This window comes from Leptonychotes weddellii, chromosome 3, assembly GCF_054177405.1.
Source record: "Leptonychotes weddellii isolate Sample4059 chromosome 3, ASM5417740v2, whole genome shotgun sequence".
NCBI lineage: Eukaryota > Metazoa > Chordata > Mammalia > Carnivora > Phocidae > Leptonychotes > Leptonychotes weddellii.
In genome coordinates, this window is record NC_138371.1 from 31,197,698 (window position 1) to 31,220,269 (window position 22,572).

The window sequence follows — 22,572 nt, forward strand, 5'->3', positions numbered from 1 at the left end:
CACAGGGAGGAAAGCAGATTTGAAATGGAGGTTTTGCTTATATTTGGAGTATACTGAGTTTGAGGTCCCAAAGAGGATATGAAGTGGAATGGAAATATTTTCCAGGAAATTGCAGGGTGAGATTTGAATTTGAAGAGTCTAGACTAGAAATATCCAACGAGTTAGCAGCATAGGAGTAGCAGCTGAAGCAACAAGGTTGTTAAAAGAGAACATATAAAGAGAGAAAGGAATGATCCCTTGTGCATATCCACATCTACAGATCTGGAGGAGAAAGATACTAAGAAGACTTGGCCTTGAAGGAACTCTAGGGTGGGATACCCTGGAGAAGTAGGAAGGGGACAGTGACCCCATAGAATCTAGGAACTACTAGTTTGGTAACTATGGTGCAAGTCACCCTTGGATCTTGTAGATCTGGCAGAATGATTAAGGTGAGATCCAGATAGCAAGGAAGTATGGCGTAAATGGGTGAAAGAAGAGAGAGTATAGAGTAGTCTAAACATGCATAAGACAGTGGTTTGAAAGAGAGGGACTTTATTTGATGGGGAGTCAGAGCTTGTTTTTGGACTGAAGGATCAAAAACAGAGAGAGAGAGAGATTAAAGATGCAAGACAGTTGAAATAATGAGACTGAGCTCCGCCAGAAGAGACACTAAGGATGGGATGGGAATCCTAGGTTTGGGGCAAGAAGTCCTTACCAAATAAGGAAGAAAAGATGTTACTCGTATCATCATTTAAACAGTGAAAAGTTGTGAATAACTTAAATATGATACAAAGCATAGATACAGACATGACTACTTGAATGAAAAGAAAGAACAGTGTTAAATATTACGCCATTTATGTTTAAAATAAATACATTAAGTGTGTTTATATATTAAACAAACTGGACCCTTTTACAATATGTAATTTTTATTTTATTTTTTAAGTCACAATATGTGTTTTGTACACAAAGAAACAAATAATACAATTGCATTATTTAAAATTCCCAACATGCTACCTATATGGGGTATATTGGTATACTCAGTATTAAGCTCTAAATATAAAGATCAAAACAAAAGAATGAATACAGACATAGACCTTAACACCTTTCACAAAAAGTTAACTCACAATGATGACAGACTTAAAGCAAAATGCAAAACTCTGGTTAATAACATATGAAAGGCGTGCCTGGTGGTTCAGAGGTTAGGTGGCTGACTTTAGCTCAGGTCATGACCTCAAGGTCCTGGGATCTGGCCCCGCCTTAGGCTTCACACTCAGCAAGGCGTCTGCTTGTTCCTCTGCCCCCTACCCCCCCCACCCCCCCGCCGATTGTGTGCGAGTGCATGTGCAATCTCTCTCCCTCAAAAAAATAAATAAAATCTTAAAAACAATAACATAGGGGAAAGTTTAGGTGACCTTGGGTTTGCTGATGATTTCTGAGATACACACTAAAAGCACAATCCAGGAAAAAAAATAATAATAACTGTAAGCTGAGTATCATTAAAATTACAAACTTCTACCATAGACTAGGAGAAATAATTTGTAAAACATATCTGAAAAAGGGCTTATATCCAAAATATACAAAGAATTCTTTAAAAAAAAAAAGGTTTTATTCATTTATTTGACAGAGAGAGAGAGAGCGCACAGCAGTACAGCAGAGGGAGAGGGAGAAGCAGACTCCCGGCTTAACAGGGAGCCTGATGTGGGGCTCAATCCCTGGGGTCAGGATCGGAGCCAAAGGCAGACGCTTGACCAACTGAGCCACCCAAGTGCCCTATATAAAGAACACTTAAGGGGCACCTGGGATTAAGCCCCGCGTGGGGTCCCTGCTCGGCGGGAAGCCTGCTTCTCCCTCTGCCTCTGTCAGCCGCTCTGCCTATCTGTGCTCTCTCTGTGTCTCTGTCAAATAAATAAATAAAATCTTAAAAAAAAAAAAAAGAACACTTAAAACTCACCAATAAGACGGGCACCTGGCTGGCTCAGCTGGTTAAGCATCCGACTCTTGGTTTCCATTCAGGTCATGATCTCAGGGTCTTGAGATCGAGCCCGGAGTTGGTCTCTGCACTCAGCAGGGAGTCTGCTTAAAAATCTTCTCCCTCTCCCTCAGCCCCTACCCCCTGCTCTCTCTCTCTGCCTCTCTCAAATAAATAAGTCTTAAAAAAAAAAAAAAAAGTCGGGGCGCCTGGGTGGCTCAGTCGTTAAGCGTCTGCCTTCGGCTCAGGTCATGGTCCCAGGGTCCTGGGATCGAGCCCCGCATCAGGCTCTCTGCTCCGCGGGAAGCCTGCTTCTCCCCCTCCCACTCCCCCTGCTTGTTTCCTCTCTCGCTGTGTCTCTCTGTCAAATAAATAAATAAAATCTTAAAAAAAAAAAAAGTCACCAGTAAGAAAACAAATAACCCAGTTTAAAAATGGGCAAAAGATTTGAACAGACATCTCAACAAAGAAGATATATAGATTTCAAATAAGGATATAAAGAGATGCTCACTATCATGCCATTAGGTAATCGCAAATTAAAACGTGCTATCACTATACATCTATTAAAATGGCTAACATCTAAAACACTAACATCATCAAATACTGGCAAGGATGTGAAGCAACAGGAACTCTGCAAAATGCTATAGCCACTTGGGAATACAGTTTTGTGTTCCTTCCAGAGTTAAACATAGGCCTGCCATACAATCCAACAATTGTTCTCCTAAGTATTTACCCAAATGAGCCAAACACTTATATCCACACAAAAATCAACATGCAAATGTTTATCACACCCTTTTTCACAATGCCAAAACTTGGAAGAAACCAAGATGCTCAGATTTTAGTGTGCTCAGATTTTAGGTAGCTCAGATTTTAAGTGTGCATACATTTTTAAACAATAATCAGAAAATTAAAATCATCTAGATAAATTTTTCTTTTAAACTTATAACATGCATAAACATTCTAAACATTTTAATCAGATAATAATGCATCGTTGGACTGTGTTAGGAAAGAAGTATAAATCCTACATTTTTTCTCTCACATAAAAATCCAGACTGTCCTCATCCAAGAAGGCTCCTTCCTGCTCACCACTTAGCTATCCCTACAGCGTAGCCCTTATCCTCACAGATGGCTCCAGCCAACTACATTCTAGTCAGCAAGATAGAGGAAGGGACAAAAAGGTGAAGGGCAATAAACAACTGCCTTTTTAACATTTTAATTCTAATATAGTTAACATACAGTGTTCTATTAGTTTCAGGTATATAATATAGTGATTCAACATTCTATATATTACTCAGTGCTCATCATGATAAATGTACTTTTAATTCCCTTCACCTATTTCACCCAACCCCTCCACCTCCCCTCTAGTAGCCATCAGTTTGTTTCCTGTATTTAAGAGTCTGTTTGCCTCTTTTTTTCTTTGTTCTTTTGTTTTGCTTCTCAAATTCCACATGAGTAAAATCATACGGTATTTGTCTTTCTCTGACTGACTTATTTCACTTAGCATTACACTCTCTAGATCAATCCATGTTGTTGCAAATGGTAAGATTTCATTCTTTTTTATGAATGAGTAATATTCCACTGTGTATATGTATATACCACATCTTCTTTATCCATTCATCTATGGATGGACACTTGGGTTGCTTCCATATCTTGGCTATTGTAAATAAAATGCTGCAATAAACATAAGGGTGCATATATCCTTTTGAATTAGTGTTCTTGTATTCTCATATCAAACACTGCAGAGAGAAGAAGGTTTCAAGTGACCCCAACGATGACCTATTCAAGGAAGAGGGTTGAAGGAATTGGGGAATGGAATAGAACAGCGGATGGGATAGAACAGGGGTAGGGATGAGGGTCAATGAGGGGTTGACTAATCAGTCATCCTAACCAGTGGCTCAGAAAAGCAGCCCTGAGACTAGGGGTCCTGCTTCTGGAAAAGAGGGGCTAGAGAGAAGTGAGGACAAAAGTAAGAAGAGAGGGGTAGTTTTGTTGGTGATGAAGAACCAACTACTTGAGGGCGCCTGGGTGGCTCAGTTGGTTAAGCGACTGCCTTCGGCTCAGGTCATGGTCCTGGAGTCCCGGGATCGAGTCCCGCATCGGGCTCCCTGCTCGGCAGGGAGTCTGCTCCTCCCTCTGACCCTCCTCCCTCTCCTGCTCTCTCTCTCATTCTCTCTCTCAAATAAATAAATAAAATCTTTAAAAAAAAAAAAAAAAGAACCAACTACTTGAAAGTTGAAAGGAATTACCTAGGCTTTAGGGCAGAAGCCAATATTCTCAAATGTGTAGACAAAAGAGATGAGAATTTGGGAAACAGAAAGAGAAAATATCAGCCAGAGGTCTGTCACCCATATGCCATTTGAACCATTTCTTTCTGGCCTTTTGTTTTCCTATGAGAGGTTTTTTTTCTTTTAAGCATAGTTACAATAAACAGACTATTTTGTACTCTTTCCCAGGTAACATGAATATATGAGCATTTTTCTCATTATTCTGTCAAGGCCATATTGTGAACTGGTTAAGGATTTGGGCCCCAAAGTGGCTCTCTTTATATGGCTTGAGTTTATATCCTAGTATGGGGTGACCCTGGGTAAGCTACTTAACATCACTGTGCTCATTTTCCTCATCTATAAAATGGAAGAAAAAATGAGAGCAGTAATACCTACCTCATAGAGCTGTTTTTGAGGGGGGATTAAATGAGATAATCCATGTAATTTATGTAATGAGCTAATAACAGCTCAATGTAAGCTCTTATTATTTATAAACATAATTTTATTTATTTTTTTTAAAAGATTTTATTTATTTATTTGACAGAGAGAGAGAGAGACACAGCGAGAGAGGGAACACAAGCAGGGGGAGTGGGAGAGGGAGAAGCAGGCTTCCTGCTGAGCAGGGAGCCCCGATGTAGGGCTCGATCCCAGGACCCTGGGACCATGACCTGAGCCGAAGGCAGACGCTTAACGACTGAGCCACCCAGGTGCCCCTATAAACATAATTTTAATGGTTACATAAAATACCAGTCAGTGAATATAACATCATTACCATACTCGTATTCCTGAACACTGGGCAAATTTTCAGTTTGGGGCTATTACATAAGACTTGAAATATTTTACTGCATTTACACATAGAGATACACAGCATTTAACAGCAAGTCAAAAAATATAAAAATAAATAATTTTTTTTAAACTTTAAATGATATTTTAAATAATGACCTGCTTTTAGGTCATCGCCTCAAACCTGAGAAAGAAAGGTATACGTGATTAGTTGTAAAATACCACTTGAGTCCCAGACAGACAAGCAATCTCGAATTATAAAGGCATGGTTGTGCACTGAATGTTTGTGTCCCTCACCAAATTCATAGGTTGAAACCCTAACTCTCAGTGTGATGATATTAGGCAACAGAGCATTTTGAGGTAATTAGGGTCATGAAGGTGGAACCATCACAAGACAGCTTGCTTCCTCTCTCTGTCCTCTGCCATGTGAGGGCCCAGCAAGAACATGGCCACCAGCAGACCCAGAGGCGGGTCCTCATCAGACACCAGACCTGCCAGCAACTTGATCTTGGACTTCCCAGTCTCTAAAACCGCGAGAAGTAGGTGTTTCTCTAAGCCCTCCCGTGTCCGGTACTTTGTCATAGGAACCTGAACAGAGGAGGACAGCCACCCAGTCTTCACATTCAGACATGTTTTCTTGGGTACAGAAAAAAAAATCGCACGTTAACTGTGGTGGCTGGCGGTACGTAAGAGTTTAAGTGTATGTGGGCGCCTGGGTGGCTCAGATGGTTAAGCGTCTGCCTTCGGCTCAGGTCATGATCCCAGGGTCCTGGGATCGAGTCCCACATCGGGCTCCCGGCTCAGCGGGGAGCCTGCTTCTCCCTCTGACCCTCTCCCCTCTCATGCTGTTTCTCTCTTGCTCGCTCTCTAAAAAATAAATAAAATCTTTAAAAAAAAAAAAAGAGTTTAAGTGTATGTTATGGTTCCTTGTTGTGGTTTTTTGTTGTTTTTTTTAACTTTTCTATTGGAGCATGGATACCCACAGGCTAAAAGACTGTGTATCTACAACCCTAGCTCCGTGGCTCTGGTTTATTTGATCACACGAAGGAAGGCAACACAATCCTGAGGCACCCAACTCCACCAGTCCTTTTTTCGGGTTTCACAGCCATTTCCTTCCTAACACAGGCTTGACGTGCTTTCAGCAACAGAAGCCAAAGCCTTCCATCCAGAGGCTTCGGTTCAAACACACCCTCCTGACCACGTTCCTCACAGAGGCTCATTTCGGCACCTATGGGACCTCACCTTCCCCACATGACACATAGACTCGCTTGAAAACTACCTCTGGCTAGTGGTGGAGACGGCAGGGCTACGAAAGCCTTTTGGCTGTTCATTTGCAGGAGAGGATAAGCTTCTTTCTCAGAGTATGTTGCAGCCAGACATAGTACCTCTCCTTAGCAGACACTCTGCTGTTCCAATCATACACACTGCCGTTGAGTTCAATGTGGAGTTCAAGGAGTGGGCGTCTTCTGGAGGGAATGAGAAAGGCAAAAATTAATGCCGTGCAAATATCAAAGAGGAGACAGATCACCGTTAGGGTGAAATGAGCCAACAGATGCGACAGTGTGCTGAAATCATTCCTTTTTAAATGCTCTACAGGCTGCTTAGCGAGTGATCCAAACCCACTGGCAGCGCTCTGGCCCAATGACCACAGTCCCCTCACCCAAGGGGCAGCCGAGTCCTACCCTGGAGACACTCCAGACACTCCCGGATGATGACGCATCTGGATCATCCATGCAAATGCAGGACGGATGCCAAGAACACTGCTGGCCCATGGAAGGCTGAGTCATTTCTACTACAGCCCACTCCTTGCTGCTGAGCCACGACTGAAGGGGTTGGGGGTATGGGTGTCACAGGCCATGCGATATATTCCTGGGGTCCCCAGAGCTACAACATGCATTTCACACATGGCTCCGAAACTTCATTCTAAATTGTAATGAGGGGACAACTGAAAAACGACTGCTAATCTTACATGGGAATAATCTTCTTAAATGAAAACCAGATCACCGAGGCTTCCCTTAGAAAAGTATTCTTGCCAATAAGCATCAGAAATGTCTGTATAACAAAGACTTGCAGACGTGGGGAGTCAGGTACCATTTGCCACCTATCAAACTGTTGGGACAGGGAAATAAAACAGCATGCGGTGTCGGGCAGAATTTGGGGACACAGGCACTCTCCTACAGAGCGGGTACAACTGTCCTAGAGAACAATACGATAAGATGCATCCAAGCCTTTAAAAATGCATGTCATTTAACAAGCAATTCTTCTTCTGGAAATGTTCCTCTAGAAAACAGTATGGATAAGCACGAATACTGAGCTACAAAGATACTGAACGCTTTCCTTTTATGAAAGCAAAACACCTTTCAACAACTGAAAATGGGTCAAATTAAGTATGCCATAGCCATAGTCTAGACTGCTCCACAGACATTAAAATGATGCTGTAGACTACTGACACGTAAAATGTATGTGATAGACCATCACACCAACTAAAGGCAGATTATAAAGTAATCGTAGATGATGACTCCATTTTGGTTTAAAAAATATTTAGATATGATTGTGCAGGTATCCAAAAAAGATCTGGAAGGCAATATACCAAGACGTGGACAACAGAGATCGATTCTGGTAAGTAGGACTATAACTGCTTGGTATATTCGGCTTTCGGCATTTATATTTCATGGGTTTTGTTTTTGTTTTTGTTTTCAATAAGGAGGATGTACTGCTTAAATAAAAAAAACAATTAAAAATTTATTTTGAAGAACAAGATCAAACTACAAGCTGACTAGCAAGTGACCTCCTGAAGCACAAAGCATTCCTAAAATGCGCCTCCTCCTAAGGCAACTGCAACACGGAATGAAAAGTGCTTTCTCGGGCGCCTGGGTGGCTCAGATGGTTAAGCGTCTGCCTTTGGCTCAGGTCATGATCTCAGGGTCCTGGGATCGAGTCCCGCATCGGGTTCCCTGCTCAGTGCAGAGCCTGCTTCTCCTTCTCCCTCTCCCTCTGCCGCTCCCTCTGCTTGTGCTCTTCTATCTCTCTGTCAAATAAATAAATAAAATCTTTAAAAAAAAAAAAAAAATGCTTTCTCCCTGAAGAGAAGAGCATCAAAGGTGACACAGTGGCCATCTCCATCTTGGTAGCAAGAAAAGAGACAAGTGGTCCCGGGATGGGCCACAGTCTACCCAGGGGGCTCACCTTTCTTTCCCCAGTTTCTGGGACAGGCACTGCAGGTACAATGACGGAGAGCTGTAGGGCCGTTCCAACAGGGACACGTCCGCCACGCACAGGCTCCAGAGGAAGTCCGCTTCTCGGTGAATGGTGCCTGGCCCAGGCTGCGTGGCTTTGGATTCCACGTTGTGGACGGCTGGTCCGTCCACCTCCAGCAAGCTGCCGTTGTCCAGCGGGTCCTCTGATACCACATAGTTCTGAATAAAAAAGAGCTTTGGCTTCCCTAAGAGAGAAGGGCATGCATCTCCCATGAACATCCTCCTGATCTGATCCAAAGGGAAACCCGAGTGTGTCTGATCCACGCCAAACACACTGTGGGAGCCACCACGGCTCACCAGGACACACACAAAGCTGTCATAGTCTTGGTGTTGGGGCATGCAGGCAACTTGGCGAAGAATCTGGATGATACTGTCCATGCTCAGATACAAGAAATACTGGACTTCATACCCCAGGGAAGTAAAGGTGTCCCGAAGAAACTCTGGACGAAATAAACAAACACACAGAGAAAACAACACTAGGGTGAGAAAAGCTTAAGAGGAACCGGGTAGCAACCCTAAGCACAGTCCGATCTCCACTACTTATCCATTTCGCTTTTGTGCCATATTTTGAGGTTTTGAAGGACCTAAGCATGGGGCAGGAAGAAATCAACCTGAAACACATGACATTCGTGTCCCAGGTTCTCAGTTCCGATCTGTCCCTGCCAGAGGCTACCTCCACATCTGGCCACAGGCACAGACTGAGCCCCCTTCTAGTCCAATGTAACCAAAGGGGGAACAAAACTTTTTCTCTTCAACCAAAACAAAGTTGGGGATTTTTCAAAAGGCTCTTTCTTAAACTAACACACAAGTAGGTAGGAAATGGTTGCATCTGCAGAGCGTAGATCCAAATCTAGATCCAAATGGCTGCAGAGAGGACGGCCCGGGTCATGCGTTCCCTCAACTCCCCAGGCTGTGGGCTGATACAGAGGCCCCTACGTCTAAGTTGTGACCATTTCCAGACTCCCCAGTTCCTCTCATGACCTGCTTCCCCGTGTTACCTCTGAGCAGTGGAATCCAAGATTCCCTGTAGTGCCCCCAAGAATTCTTCTCCTAGTTTCCAGGAATCCTGGATTGACTTTGCCTCCAGAAACAGTGGAAGGCAGTGGAAAAGGCAGACTTTATGCCAGACAAGCCTGCCTTCTAACACTGACCTTACCACACCTGTGGGCTGCATGACCTTAAGGAAGTGGGTCTCCCTAGCTTTAAATGGAAGTGGTGATACCCACCCTGTGAGCGTGTTGTGAGGATTAAATGAGATAATACAAATAAAGCTCCTGGGGCTCCATTCCCTTGTTTAAAAAATCTTGTTTCCATCTTTTAGAAATTTCTATAGCCTACCTAGTCCATTTCTTTCCCATCTGCTCAGTTTGCCTCCATCAGAGAGGTAAATACAGTCTCCTGCTTTGTTATAAATCTTTCTAATAGCAGAGACAGACACATCTTTCTCTTCCTCATTAAAAATTCCACATCCCTTTGAGTAACCCATTAAGTTTCTGTTCCTTGTCTGAGGGATGCCTCCACTTCCTAGTTCATTTGCAGAGCAGAAAAACTGCTATCCCCTAAGCTAAACAGGCATCTCCAAATTCAGATTGTTACCCAAACCCTTAGCCAACTTCTCTGGATTTCTGTCCATGTCTCATGACTAGGTACCCACCTCTCTTCATCCCCTGGGATATGGTCTTCCAGAAGTCTACCACGGCCTCCACCCCAAATCAAACAACACACTAGTAAGCCGAACAGACAGAACTTCTACCAAGGAACAAAAGGGTCCCATCTCATACGAGCGCAGGCATCACAGAAAGGAGAGAGAAATGACTCCGCTGAAATCACCACGTAACTGTTTGCACACACTGTCAACTCTCTGCATTAAATGGAAACAAGAGTTTCAGCCTTTTTTGCCCTGCAAACATTACCAACCACTAATAAACTATAAAAGTCAAAGTTAGCTATCACAATTTCTCTTCTGGCTTCTCAACAGGAACTACAAAGGGAAAGACAGAAAAAGAAACACAGCCTTGGGTAAACAAAAAGCTGGAAAAACCGGCCACTGGACAAATAAGAGCTCTCCTCAGTGCTCTGAGTTTAATTCACCCAGCCCATGGGCAGTCCCTGGATCTGTTCATATTGGGTCTAGTAGAACTTCCCATTCGGGAGAGCTGGGATTAATCGTGGCCCCACATCTACCAGATATGGCAGTTTTAAATACGTCCGCAAATTCTTTGACACTCCTTCCTTAAAAAGAGTGTAATTCCCTTCCCCTTGAATGTGGACCATGCTTGGTAACTCATTTCTAATGAATAGGGCAAAAGGGATACTATGTGACTTCCAAAGCTAGATCATAAAAAGGATACAGCCTCTACCTGGCTCTTTCTCTCTTTTGAACAGCTCACTCTGCGGGGAGCCAGTCACCATGTCATGAGAACACTCAAGCAGTCTTGTGGAGAAGCTCACATGAAGAAGAACTAAGGCTTTGCACCAACTTTCACAGCCGCATGAGTGAGCCACCTGAGAGGATCCTTCAATCCCAATCAAGCCTTTGGATGACCCTAGCTGAAATCTGACCACAATCTGCCAAGAGACTCTGGGCCAGAATAACCCAGCTAAGCTACCCCTAAATCCCTGCTCCACAGAAACTGTGAGAGATATAAATAAATTAATATTGTTATTTTAAGCCACTAAATTTTGGAGTGATTTGTACACATTATTAGATAAATAATTCACCAGGTAAATCAGGAAAAGGGAATGGTGATGACCATTATTTAAGGATGTAGTTGGGCTACGTCCTTTTGATCTGGCCCAGAGGTAAGGGTGAAAAAAAAAAGAATTATATATCACATAATAATGGAGAGATATAAAGAAGGTGCTAATCTCCTGAAAACCCTATGATAAATAAATACTATGAGGGAAATGAAGGACATGATACACAGGTTGCTGGAGAAGCTAATAGCAGCTCACTCATCCCCACAGGATCTCAGTGTGGTAGAAAAAGCCCACCAGCACTGCCCCCTGGCCTTCACCTCAGCAGGTGTAGGCAAGCCTTCCATTCCCAGTACTGCGCCCAGGTTGGAACACAGGACTGGACAAAGAGCATCCAGACAAGGACCCCAGTTCCATCACTACTGCTGGATTCCCAAGTCTTCGAGGACTCTCATGTCATGGCGTATTCTTTCCTCCAGGGGGCAGAAGGAAACAGGGAAACACCAGACTCAAAGCTATTGTTTACTTCCCTCAGACTGACTCACTTCCCTCAAAACCCTCTCCTCACTGATAGATTTCCTCCCTTATCAAAGGCCTCGAAGCAAAGCCATAGTCTGTCTTTCCGAGATGGTATGCCGGGGTCAGGGACAGAACAAGGGCTGTCCCGTGCCTTCCATCTCTTTCCTTGTTCTGGGTTCCCTGTGGGTTCCGGCCAGAGTGGGGCATGTCACACAACAGTGAGCAGGCAGCTGCACGGTGCCAGCCAAAGAGGAACCTGTCTTGGAATCACGAGATCTGAGTTCCAATCCTGGCTCCTCTACCTATCTGCTGGGTCTGAGCCTTGCCTGGTCCTGGAAAAACTAACTTACGCCGACAGAGGGGCTAGGAAGGGGATGGGAATCTGATGTCTGGGGCAGGAAGTGCTTCCCTAATAGGACAGGAGAAAGAAGAATAAAGGGGAGGTGAAGCCAAAAACGTGACATGTCCCCCAAAGCCAGTAAGAACAGCAAATCTGGAGGGACCTCAGACCAAGATGGAGCCTCTGGCCGCCCAGTCACCTCAGGAGACACAGCCGGAGGTCATCATAGTCGAGATTTCCCATAATGTCACCTCTTTCCTCTATCAGTTAGGGAGGGCTGATGCTAGCTGGCATTTGCAACTTCCTTTCTTGGGCCAGCAAGAACATGGGTATAGCCCGGTCTGATTTATAAGATCCAGGGAGTAATGACGGTGTGAGTTTGAACAAATTAACGGTCTTAGCTTATTCATCTGTAATTAATGTGATTAATACTAATGCCTAGACCATGTTCTTCAAAAGGTGCCTGTGAGGATCAGGGGAGATGTCTGTAAAGACACTTTGCAACTATGAGTGCTTACTCAAATGTCAGATATTAATTTTAAAGAAAATAAAGGCAGGGACGCCTGGGTGGCTCAGTTGGTTAAGAGTCTGCCTTCAGCTCAGGTTGTGATCTCAGGGTCCTGGGATCGAGCCCGCAGCATCGGGCCCCCTGCTCTGTGGGGGAGTCTGCTTCTCCTTCTGCCCCTCTCCCTGCTTGTGTTCCCTCTCTCGCTGTGTCTCTCTCTGTCAAATAAATAAATAAAATCTTAAAAAGAAAGAAAAGAAAAGAAAGGCAGCCATTTCACCACAAATCATGGAGCCTGCAGCGCATCTCTCTCATGGAAGTTTCTCCTTAGAAGGGACCTCCACAGGGAAGTCTCTCTAGCCTACATTGAGATGCGCTGGGAGCAGTCAGATTCTGTGTCCCATTTATCACAGGAGCTGCCTTGTCATTTCCCTCAAATAGGGGAAGAAAAACTTGGATGCTGAGTTTGGAAAATAAAACTTCAACGACTGCAGAAGTCACACTTCTCCTTCCACCCGCCCTGGAAACCCCACTCCTGAACCAGCCCTATCTCTGTAAACCTCAACTTCCCAAAATGATGAGTTTTCATGTGGCCTTGCAGTTAGGACAAGAGCTAGGGTCAGCACCACCCACAGGTTTGGGGGTAATTGAGATGAAATCCAAAAAAAGCTATACACAGTAAAAAGTCATGAAGCCATTCATTTAGAATTTGTTTTCCTCTAAAATGAGCTCACATTGGGGTGCCTGGTTGGCTCAGTCAGTAGAGCATGTGATCATGAGGTCAAGGCCCACCTGGGGTGTAGAGTTTACTTAAAAATAAAATCTTAAAATAAAATGAGTTTGCATTAATCTTGCCACAATCTATAAAAAGAAGTCCATTAAATCAATGTATAGAATAAGAAGGAGGGAGTGTTTCATCAGTCTATTTACCACTACTTAATGAGCACCTTGTATGAGCCCAGTTCTAATTATAATAAAGCACACAAATGGGGGCACCTGCGTGGCTCAGTCGGTTAAGTGGCTGCCTTCGGCTCGGGTCATGATCCCAGGGTCCTGGGCCCTGAGTTGGACTCCCTGCTTAGCAGGAAACCTGCTTCTCCCTCTCCCTCTACTGCTTCCCCCTGCTTGTGTGCTCTCTCTCTCTCTCTGACAAATAAAAAAATAAAATATTTTTAAAAAAAAGATATACAAATGGAACACAGTTGGCAGGATATTCTTAGTGAGAAGGGGAGTTCTGAAGTCAAACATAAATGTGAAATGTAATGTTAAGACTTAAGCTTCTTTACAGGAGGACTGCTCAGTCTTTAAGACCAATATGCAAATCTCCAAAGGAGGAACAAACTATTCATCATTTCTCAAATTCCCTTGACTCCAAAACTCATGTTTTAAAAAGTTCCTCTCCCTATGTTGCAGAAACACTGTATTTCATGTTGGGAAATACAGATGAGGTACCTGCCCTTCCAGGAGCCTATCATCTAGTTGGGGAGCTTATAAATATGCACAAAACAATGACTGACATGTCACACAGTACAGTGGGATTTTAGGTACAATAAGCGGTCAAAGGAGGGGCCATCCGTGCAGTCTGAGACACCTGGAGATGAGACTGTAGTAAAGGTATAATTCAGGCAGGGGCCTGACAAACCAGAAGAAAGGGGAGGCCCCCCCCAAGTAGGGGGATGATCATAAACAAGGACAGAAGAATGAGTGAGTTAGGAAGTGGGTGGTAGAGTCAGCTTTGTAGAAGTCCAACTCTTCATTTGTTTCCCTAGACCAACCAAGGGATTTTAATGGACAACCTACATTCACTCAAACTTATGAACTACTGTTTAGAGATCTTCTTTTTATTTTTTTTTAAAGATTTTATTTATTTATTTGACAGAGAGAGACACAGCCAGAGAGGGAACACAAGCAGGGGGAGTGGGAGAGGGAGAAGCGGGCTTCCCGCCGAGCGGGGAGCCCGACTAGGGGCTCGATCCCAGGACCCCGGAATCATGACCTGAGCCGAAGGCAGACGCTTGACGATTGAGCCACCCAGGCGCCCCTAGATATCTTCTTTTTAAATACAAATGGTTACTAGTAATTCCTTCTGGACTAGCTTTTCTTAGAAGAAAACAATATCAATAATAAACCTGTTGGGCGCCTGGGTGGCTCAGTTGGTTAAGCGACTGCCTTCGGCTCAGGTCATGATCCTGGAGTCCCTGGATCGAGTCCCGCATCGGGCTCCCTGCTCGGCAGGGAGTCTGCTTCTCCCTCTCCCACTCCCCGTTTGTGTTCCCTCTCTCGCTGTGTCTTTCTCTGTCAAATAAATAAAATCTTTAAAAAAAAAAAATAATAATAATAATAAACCTGTCTATTGCACGCCAAAGATGCTTGTAGGGTCCCTCAGGCAGCCTCAAAGTACTCTTCCACGTATCCGCAACTCCTTATCCACAATTCAGAAACCCCAAAAGCTCTGAAAACCTTAAGTTCTTTTCCCTGATTCATTTTGTGGCAAAACCTTTCCTAAACCGATGAGAGGCTATAGATAGTCTTTATTCCACTTAGTGTGAATATCCATTCATTTTGCTGTAGAAATAGTAATGTATGGGCTCTAAGCCCTTTACAAGTGTGAATTCATTCACTTCTCCCAGCCTCCCCAAGAGGTAGGTCCTGTTATCTAACCATTTTATAGAAGAGAAATTGAGGGGGACCTGGGTGGTGTAGTCAGTTAAGTGTCCCGCTCTTGGTTTCCGTTCAAGTCATGATCTCATGTGTCATGATCTCATGGGTCATGGGATCAAATCCACAGGTCAGCCTCTGCGCTCAGGAGGGAGTCTGCTTGAAGATTTGCTCCCTCTGCCCCTCCCCCCACTTGTGTGCACACGTGCGCGTGCACTTTCGCTCTCTCTCTCTCTCTCAAATCTTTAAAAAATAAAAAAAAGAAGAAGAGAAACTGACGCTTACAGAGGCTAGGAAAACTGTCCAAAGTCACATGCCAGGACATGGCAGAGCCATGATTCAAACCCACACAGTCATATTCCAGGACCGAACTCTGACCATGCTCCTATAATACAGGAAAACACAAATACACATTCAATCCTGGCACACAAGAGGCCCATAACTCAGCAAGGGACGTAAACACAGACACTGGGTTTTAGTCACAAATTCACAGCAGGTCATGGCTTTATGATTCTCTTCATACAACAGATACACATCCTGCAGTTGGGAACTGCACGAATGAAACAAAACTGATTATAATAGAAAGTGGAGGACAAATACTCTCTTTTAAAGCAGGAAGTTACTCATTGAGGAAATATTTTCTCATTCTTATATCGGTACTAATGGCTAAGAGAGAAAAGACACTTATCCATAGCTGAGGAGACAGCATGTCTCACATCTAACCAAAAATAGGACATGAGAAAAATGAGATCATATCTGAAGTCCTGGGAAATTCAACCTAATATTTGCTAATTTGACCTTCTCTTAGATTCTCGTCCCATACAACTGACCATGGTAACATTTTAAGTGAGCCTAAAAGACAGATCTGACTCATTCCAAGAATTCTGAAAAGCAAGAAAACTGTGGAAATGTGATGATCAACCCTTCGGAGGAAGAGATAAATAATTAAACATGCTCTTTCACAATGAGATTCTTATTCTCTCTGACGCACCACCAGTGATTGATTCAGTTTGAATAGGACATCCAACAACAATTGAGCAAGAGAATCAGTCCAGATCCAAACAACAGTAGCACACAACCCAAGGACAGGGTGGCAGAACTAAGTAACACACGGCCTCCGAGTGAACACACATTTACAATATTTTTTAATTTTTCCCCAGAAAAGCTTTCATAGTCTAGCTATATGAAATGATGGGACATCTGAGAACACCGAAGCCAGAAAGCCTTCCATTTTAAACCCCACTCTGGATCCCAGGACCCCTCCCTGCCGCAGCATCCAGCATGAAAAAGCAAGACTGAAGCTCCCCAACTTTCGGCCAATCACACCATTGTACCAGAAACAATGCTTTGTACTCCCCAAATCCCCTTCCCTTTCCTTCCTGGCATGCAGCCAGGCTGAGTTCCTTGTCTACTGCAGTTAGGTGGGGCCCCAGGAGTGAGTTCGACCAATGGAATGTGGATGGAAATGATGCACCTCACTTTCGGGACTGGTCCCTAAAATTTCTTGTGAGATCCTCCACGCACTTCCTTCATCCACCAGCCAGATACAGAGGATCCTGTGGAAAACCCCAAGGTTTCAGATGATGAAGTCACTGACTGATCACATGGAACGAAGCTCACTCCAGCCCAATGCACACTAGGCTGTGACATGAGTGAGAAAGCACCCCTCGCTATGTGAAGCCATAGGTTTCCGCAGTGGTTTGTTGTAACAGGTAGTGTTGATCACTGATGAACACAGCTTGTCTGGGCTCACCGTGACCTCACCGTGGGGCATCAGTTAATCCGCAGCATCCATACCTACCTATGTCATTGCCAATGCAATCGATTATCAGGCAGATTCCTAGGGGCTTGCTCTGCATCCTGTATCTCTCTTCTGGTATGTGCTGGAAAGGAAAGCAGGGATTGTTAAAAACTCTGGACATTGCTCTGTTTCCATAAGGTCCCACACAAACACCATCTTTTCTTTTGGATTTCCTCAAACTTCCTGTTGCCAGGTGAGTCATGCAATAGACAGCCTGAAGTCACCATAGCTGACATTTCCCATTAATTTCACATTTTTTCTCTATTTAGGTAATGTGCTGAAGACAAGCTGTCTCGGTTTTTAATTTTAATGAAAATCACAGTCTCGTTACACATGATTGAGCTGCAGGATGAAGACAATTTAAAGCTGAGAGAAAGGATGGGTCATATGTTTCTACAGTAACCTGAGCTTATACAAGTGGTATCTTTCCAAACCAGTACAAAAGGAGGCCTTCTGTTGCCTCCTTACGGAGAAGGGCTTTCAGCCTTTAAAAAAGAAGCCAGAGCAAGTCGAGGTTCAGCATGAACTGCTTACGAATACATTCAGCAATCACTCAGCTGAGAGGAGAACTGCCGCTCTGGAATTTTCCCACATTCCAAAGTTCACGAATGCAATCCACATCAACATTTTTCTCTTGGCTCTATCCAAGTTCCTCGTTAGGAGAGTTCCCAGGAGAATGGCGCTCTCAGCATCCTATTCTTGTCCCAGAGAATTATTAACGGACAGATATCTTAAAGCAGCCAGTGTTCTCCACAGATACTGTGCATACAGTACAATACCAAATCAGATAATTTATTCTGTACCCGCGGTAGAAATGCTCCCGATTCCTGGATGGATGCCTTCACTGATTCTCCTGGGGGATGAGAGAGAAATCATTTACAAAGCTGAAGGAGAACTGAGCCCACTCCCATGCTGTCTGGGTTTCTTTATTTCTCAGCTGTTTTCTTCCCTTATTTTCTTCCCCTTACTATCTCTTCTTTGCTCTACTCAGCCCCATGGTTCCAACCACACACTGAAGAACCTAATTGATAAGAAAACACAAGTCCCCATGCCGTGCAGGGGGTAGGTAGAAAAACTGCTTAAAGAGCAAGGGGAAAAGGGCTCTCCCTTGCCCTTCTCCAGGCGAGGACCGGGTGACTTGATGAATTTTTAAATGGATACGGAGAATCCAATAACCTCACCACCCAACAATATCGATAGCTTTCTTCCCTATGCTGAAACCGTGGGCAGCATCTAGAGGGGCAGCCTTAGAGACTGCAGAGAAGGGAAAATTTACTTATATTTGTCACTGGTGCAACAGATGGCCATGTTTTCTTAGTCCAGTGCTATTCAGAGGTCATAAAATAAAATGGGAATGGCAAGATAGAGGACAGTGAGCCTAGCAAATGTAGATGAGCCTAAAGCCAATAACATTAGTTAAAAGCGACTTTATTAGCTCAGAGAGGTGGAGAAAGCACCAGCTTTGAAGCCATAAATGGCTGGCTCAAACCCCAGCACCATCACCGAGGAGCTCTGTGATCTTAGGCAAGGTTCCTCCTAAAGTCTCAGGGTGTTTCGTTGTGTTTTGTTTTTAAATCCCAAAGATGAACATACCAACATCTACCTTATAAGATTGTTACAAAAATGAGAATGTCTAAAGACAAGCAAAGACAATGCCAGTATTTGTAAGGTTTGGGGGAAATGAGTACTTTCTGTAAGTAAGTAAGCTGAAATAGTCTTTTTAGGGGCACCTGGCTGGCTTGGTCAGTAGAGCATGTGACTCTCGACCTTGGGGTTGTAAATTCAAGCCCCACATCGGGTGTGGAGATTACTTCAAAAAAATAAAATATTAAAAAAAAAAAGAAACAGTCTTTCTAAAGGACAACTGGCAATACCTTCTTTTTTTTTTTTAAAGATATTTATTTATTTATTGAGAGAGAGAGAGAGAGCATGAGAGGGAGGAGGGTCAGAGGGAGAAGCAGACCCCCTGCTGAGCAGGGAGCCGATGTGGGACTCGATCCCAGGACTCCAGGATCATGACCTGAGCCGAAGGCAGTCGCTTAACCAACTGAGCCACCCAGGCACCCCCTGGCAATACTTTCTAAACCAACATTCTGCTTCTAGAAATTTATCCTAAGGAACTAATAGAGCAAGTATGCAAAAATATCTACCGAATAATTGTTTATAATGGCCTCAAACTAGAAAAATACTTAAACATCCACCAACATGAAACTGGCTAAATAAATCATGGTACACATAATGGATACTATACATGTTAAAAAAGATAAGAAAGATCTTTATGTATTTGACATGAAAAGATATGCAGGGTATATTAAGTGAAAATGGGTTATTGAATAACATGGATAATATTAATCCCACATACTTAAAAATACGTATTTGTGTGCATATGCTTACACATATATATGCTTAAAAATAAGAGTCTAGAGGTATATAAATCAAATGTTAACAGTGGTCATCTGATACTTGGGATTAAAAGGAAATTTCTCTTTTTCATTTTGTATTTAAGCAATCATGGATTAACAGAATAAAAAAAACACACAAAATAATCTATGTATTATGCCTATCTTGGGTTAAGGCACTTAGTAAGAGCTTAATAAATGATAGTGATCAACATCATCATGATCCAGTCAAAATCTATTTGGAAGTCCAAATTAATACAAACGCTTTTTTCTTTACTAGCCAATAAACCAGGTCTAGGCAAAAGCAGGTCCCTAGCTCTCTGAAGGATCACCACTGGTGCTGGGAGCCTTACCCATCTCACCTGTATCATTACGTTTTTTCTAATTTAAATTCAATTAGCCAACAGAGAGTATACCATTAGTTTCAGATGCAGAGTTTAGTAATTCATCAGTTGCATGTAACACCCAGTATCATTACAATTAAGGAGAAACCTGCCATCAGGGTGCGCTATGGAAAGAACACCAACTGTTTTTCATTCCTATCCAAATCTACCAGGTCTCCTGTTTTCCTTTTAAACAGCTTTCAGAATGCTAATTCTCACCACCTCACCAGTGTTTTGAGAAACATGCTGTCACTTCAGGAATAAATTCACTTCTCGGTAGCTTTTGCTGGAGAGCAGAAGACTAGGTAGGGAATGACAGGCATGAGCAGTACCATCTGGCGAATCTGGGCGAAATGCTTCTCGGTTTCTAGGAGCAGGCAGACAGCATGGAGGCTGACTCAGAAGATTTTGGCAAGGGGCCTGCCACAAAAAGAAGGCTCCCAATGGGCCACTGCTCTACTGGGAACATTCACGATTGCCACTGCATGCGGGACAAATTGCAAGCCCCTCAGGGAAGACTGAGACCTCCCTCGCTGCCTACCGATCCCTGCCTCCAGAAGTGCTGTAGCACAATCCGCTACAATACAGTATGAGACCAAGTCTCAGCCTTCACTTCAAGGAGGATGAGAGACAAGCAAAAGAAATACACTTTTTGAGGCGCTTGGGTGGCTCAGTCGGCTCAGGTCATGATCCCAGGGTCCTGGGATCCAGCCCCGCATCCGGCTCCCTGCTCAGCGGGAAGCCTGCCTCTCCCTCCCCCACTCCCCCTGCTTGTGTTCCCTCTCTCGCTGTGTCTCTCTGTCAAATAAACAAATATATAAATAAATAAATAAAATCTTTTTTAAAAAAAAGAAATACACTTTTTAAAAATGATCTTATGGGGGCGCCTGGGTGGCTCAGTCGGTTAAGCAGCTGCCTTCGGCTCGGGTCATGATCCCAGGTCCTGGGGTCGGGCCCCGCATCGGGCTCCCTGCTCGGCGGAGAGCCTGCTTCTCCCTCTCCCTCTGTCTGCCGCTCTGCCTACTTGTGCTCTCTCTATCTCTGTTAAATAAATAAATAAAAATCTTTAAAAATGATCTTATGGGATCAAGTGCTGATGTTTTAAGAGATAAGAGAGAGATCGTATGGGGTTGAAATGACTAGTTTTTTATTCTATTTTTTTCTTTCTTTTTAGGAGTAAGGGGATGTCATCTGTAGAGATGTCCTCTGTAGATTTATTAAATGAGCTATAAAACAGGGACGCCTGGGTGGCTCAGTCGGTTAAGCATCTGCCTTCGGCTCAGGTCATGATCCCAGGGTCCTGGGATTGAGTCCCGCAATGGGCTCCTTGCTCCACGGGGAGCCTGCTTCTCCCTGTGCCTGCCGCTCCCCCTGCTTGTGCTCTCTCTGACAAATAAATAAATAAAATCATTTAAAAAAATGAGGATAAAACAATATCCTAGTAACCTTTCTTCTTCCTGCTGCCAGATATTTGGTTTAACATGATTCATTATCATGGCTAGATTAATGTTTAACATAGCCTGGTTATAGTTCCACTTCAGGAATAAATAGCACATCTCTTAAAAATATATCCAAGATGATGCAGCTGATGGAGTAGGAGGTATTTACATTCAAATAAGCTAATTCATTAAATAATTAGAAACGCCAGTGGCTACATTTTAAGAATTTAACTGCTATTTATTTTGAGAGCTTAATCAGAACATGTAGATAAAGGAAATGGCCAACTCCAAAAATGCAACAATATGTACTTGAGTTATCAAGCATTTATAAAGAATGAATATAAAGAAAAATTGGCCTTACTTTGAAGGTCAAGTTGTCCCACATTGAGTCTTTGTTCTTTACTTCTCCCATTCTGGAGCTTCAAATATAAAGAATAAGGTCATATCCCCTGTTAGTTTTTTTCGGAGGCACTTTATATCACACCTCTTTAAATATCTCAATAGAATCCTTACCAGGAAAAAAATAAAAGTATCACGTTCACAGTTAAATTATCTAAAGACGAATAGCAAGAGCAGTTAACGCCATAAATCCCATATTCTATAGCCAAAGAACAAGGCAACTCTTCTTTTTAAAAAGCGAAAATACAATGAACACGCAATATGCTAAATTAGCCTGTTAGGATGTTTGAAAACGCTCAGTAAAATCCGATGTTATGGTATTGTAGAGTTGCTATAAGAGCTCCAAGGCAGAACAAGCTGTTGGAACATCAGGTTGACATTCCACCTGATCCTTCAACACAGAGGCAATGCACGGTATGATTAGGAATGAGAGTTCTAAAGTGTTGGCGAGGATGTGGAGAAAAAGGAACTCTTGGGCACTGTTGGTGGGAATGTAAATTTGTTCGGCCACTGTGGAAAACAGTATGGAGGAGGCTCGTCAAAAAGTTAAAAATAGGGGCGCCTGGGTGGCTCAGTTGTTAAGTGTCTGCCTTCAGCTCAGGTCGTGATCCCGGGGTCCTGGCATCGAGCCCCGCATCGGGCTCCCTGCTCAGCAGGAAGCCTGCTTCTCCCTCTCCCACTCCCCCTGCTTGTGTTCCCTCTCTCGCTGTATCTCTCTCTGTCAAATAAATAAAAATCTTTAAAAAAAAGTTAAAAATAGAAATACTATTTAATCTAGTTAATTCCACTACTGGGTACTTATCCAAAGAATATAAAACACTAATTCAAAAAGATACACGTACCCCATGTTTATTGTAGAATTATTTACAAAAGCAAAGATATGGAAGCAACCTAAGTGCCTGTCAATAAAGAACAGATATGGATAACATACGTATATATACCGTATATATGTAACATATTATAAATATTGGAATGGTATATATATGGGATGTTATAGATCTGTAATGGAATATTATGCAGCCACAAAAAAGGAGGAGACTGTGCCATTTGCGACAACATGGATGGACCTAGAAAGTACTATGCTAAGTGAAATAAGTCAGACTGAAAAAGACAAATACCACTCATATGGGGAATCTTAAAAAAAAAATGAATAAACAAACAAGCAGAATCAGACCTATAA

At 43.2% G+C, this 22,572-nt stretch overlaps 1 protein-coding gene and 2 long non-coding RNA genes across 6 annotated transcripts in view; all 3 read right to left on the minus strand.

Annotated features, from left to right (window-relative positions):
* Nucleotides 1-887: 887 nt before the first annotated feature.
* On the minus strand, nucleotides 888-22,555 carry LOC102745394 (CASP8 and FADD-like apoptosis regulator). 4 transcript variants are annotated; one of them, XM_081815380.1, is made up of 6 exons: nucleotides 22,159-22,545; nucleotides 21,355-21,954; nucleotides 17,307-17,625; nucleotides 16,773-16,854; nucleotides 8,182-8,692; nucleotides 888-6,461 (listed from the first exon to the last, which is right to left on the minus strand). In XM_081815380.1, exons 4-6 carry the CDS (start codon nucleotides 16,828-16,830, stop codon nucleotides 6,323-6,325), a joined length of 708 nt encoding a protein of 235 aa, XP_081671506.1. In that variant the 5' UTR covers nucleotides 16,831-16,854; nucleotides 17,307-17,625; nucleotides 21,355-21,954; nucleotides 22,159-22,545; the 3' UTR covers nucleotides 888-6,322. The 4 variants fall into 4 exon arrangements, with proteins under 4 accessions (XP_081671506.1, XP_081671505.1, XP_081671504.1 ...); XM_081815379.1 differs by having other exon boundaries at nucleotides 17,576-17,625; nucleotides 22,159-22,360; XM_081815378.1 differs by having other exon boundaries at nucleotides 888-6,458; nucleotides 16,773-17,625; nucleotides 22,159-22,555.
* Nucleotides 888-22,572, minus strand: part of LOC145720744 (uncharacterized) — a 253,598-nt gene continuing 231,913 nt past the window's right edge. The window contains exon 2 of the long non-coding RNA XR_014143935.1: nucleotides 888-5,707. This is a non-coding gene — a long non-coding RNA (uncharacterized LOC145720744). The remainder of the gene's footprint in view (nucleotides 5,708-22,572) is intronic.
* LOC145720745 (uncharacterized) lies at nucleotides 9,405-16,765 on the minus strand. Its single transcript, XR_014143936.1, has 2 exons — nucleotides 14,660-16,765; nucleotides 9,405-14,442 (listed from the first exon to the last, which is right to left on the minus strand). It is a non-coding gene; the product is annotated as an uncharacterized LOC145720745 (long non-coding RNA).

What these genes read in the sequence shown, in the direction of transcription:
- LOC102745394 (XM_081815377.1), bottom strand. Translation starts at nt 16,974, where the DNA reads ATGACTCACCTGGCAACAGGAAGTTTGAGGAAATCCAAAAGAAAAGAT. An exon ending in TTGCATTGGCAATGACATAG is followed by an intron (nt 8,693 to 16,772) that starts GTAGGTATGGAT and finishes TATTTCGTCCAG; the next exon opens with AGTTTCTTCGGGACACCTTT. An exon ending in CAGAAACTGGGGAAAGAAAG is followed by an intron (nt 6,462 to 8,181) that starts GTGAGCCCCCTG and finishes CATTCCCTCCAG; the next exon opens with AAGACGCCCACTCCTTGAAC.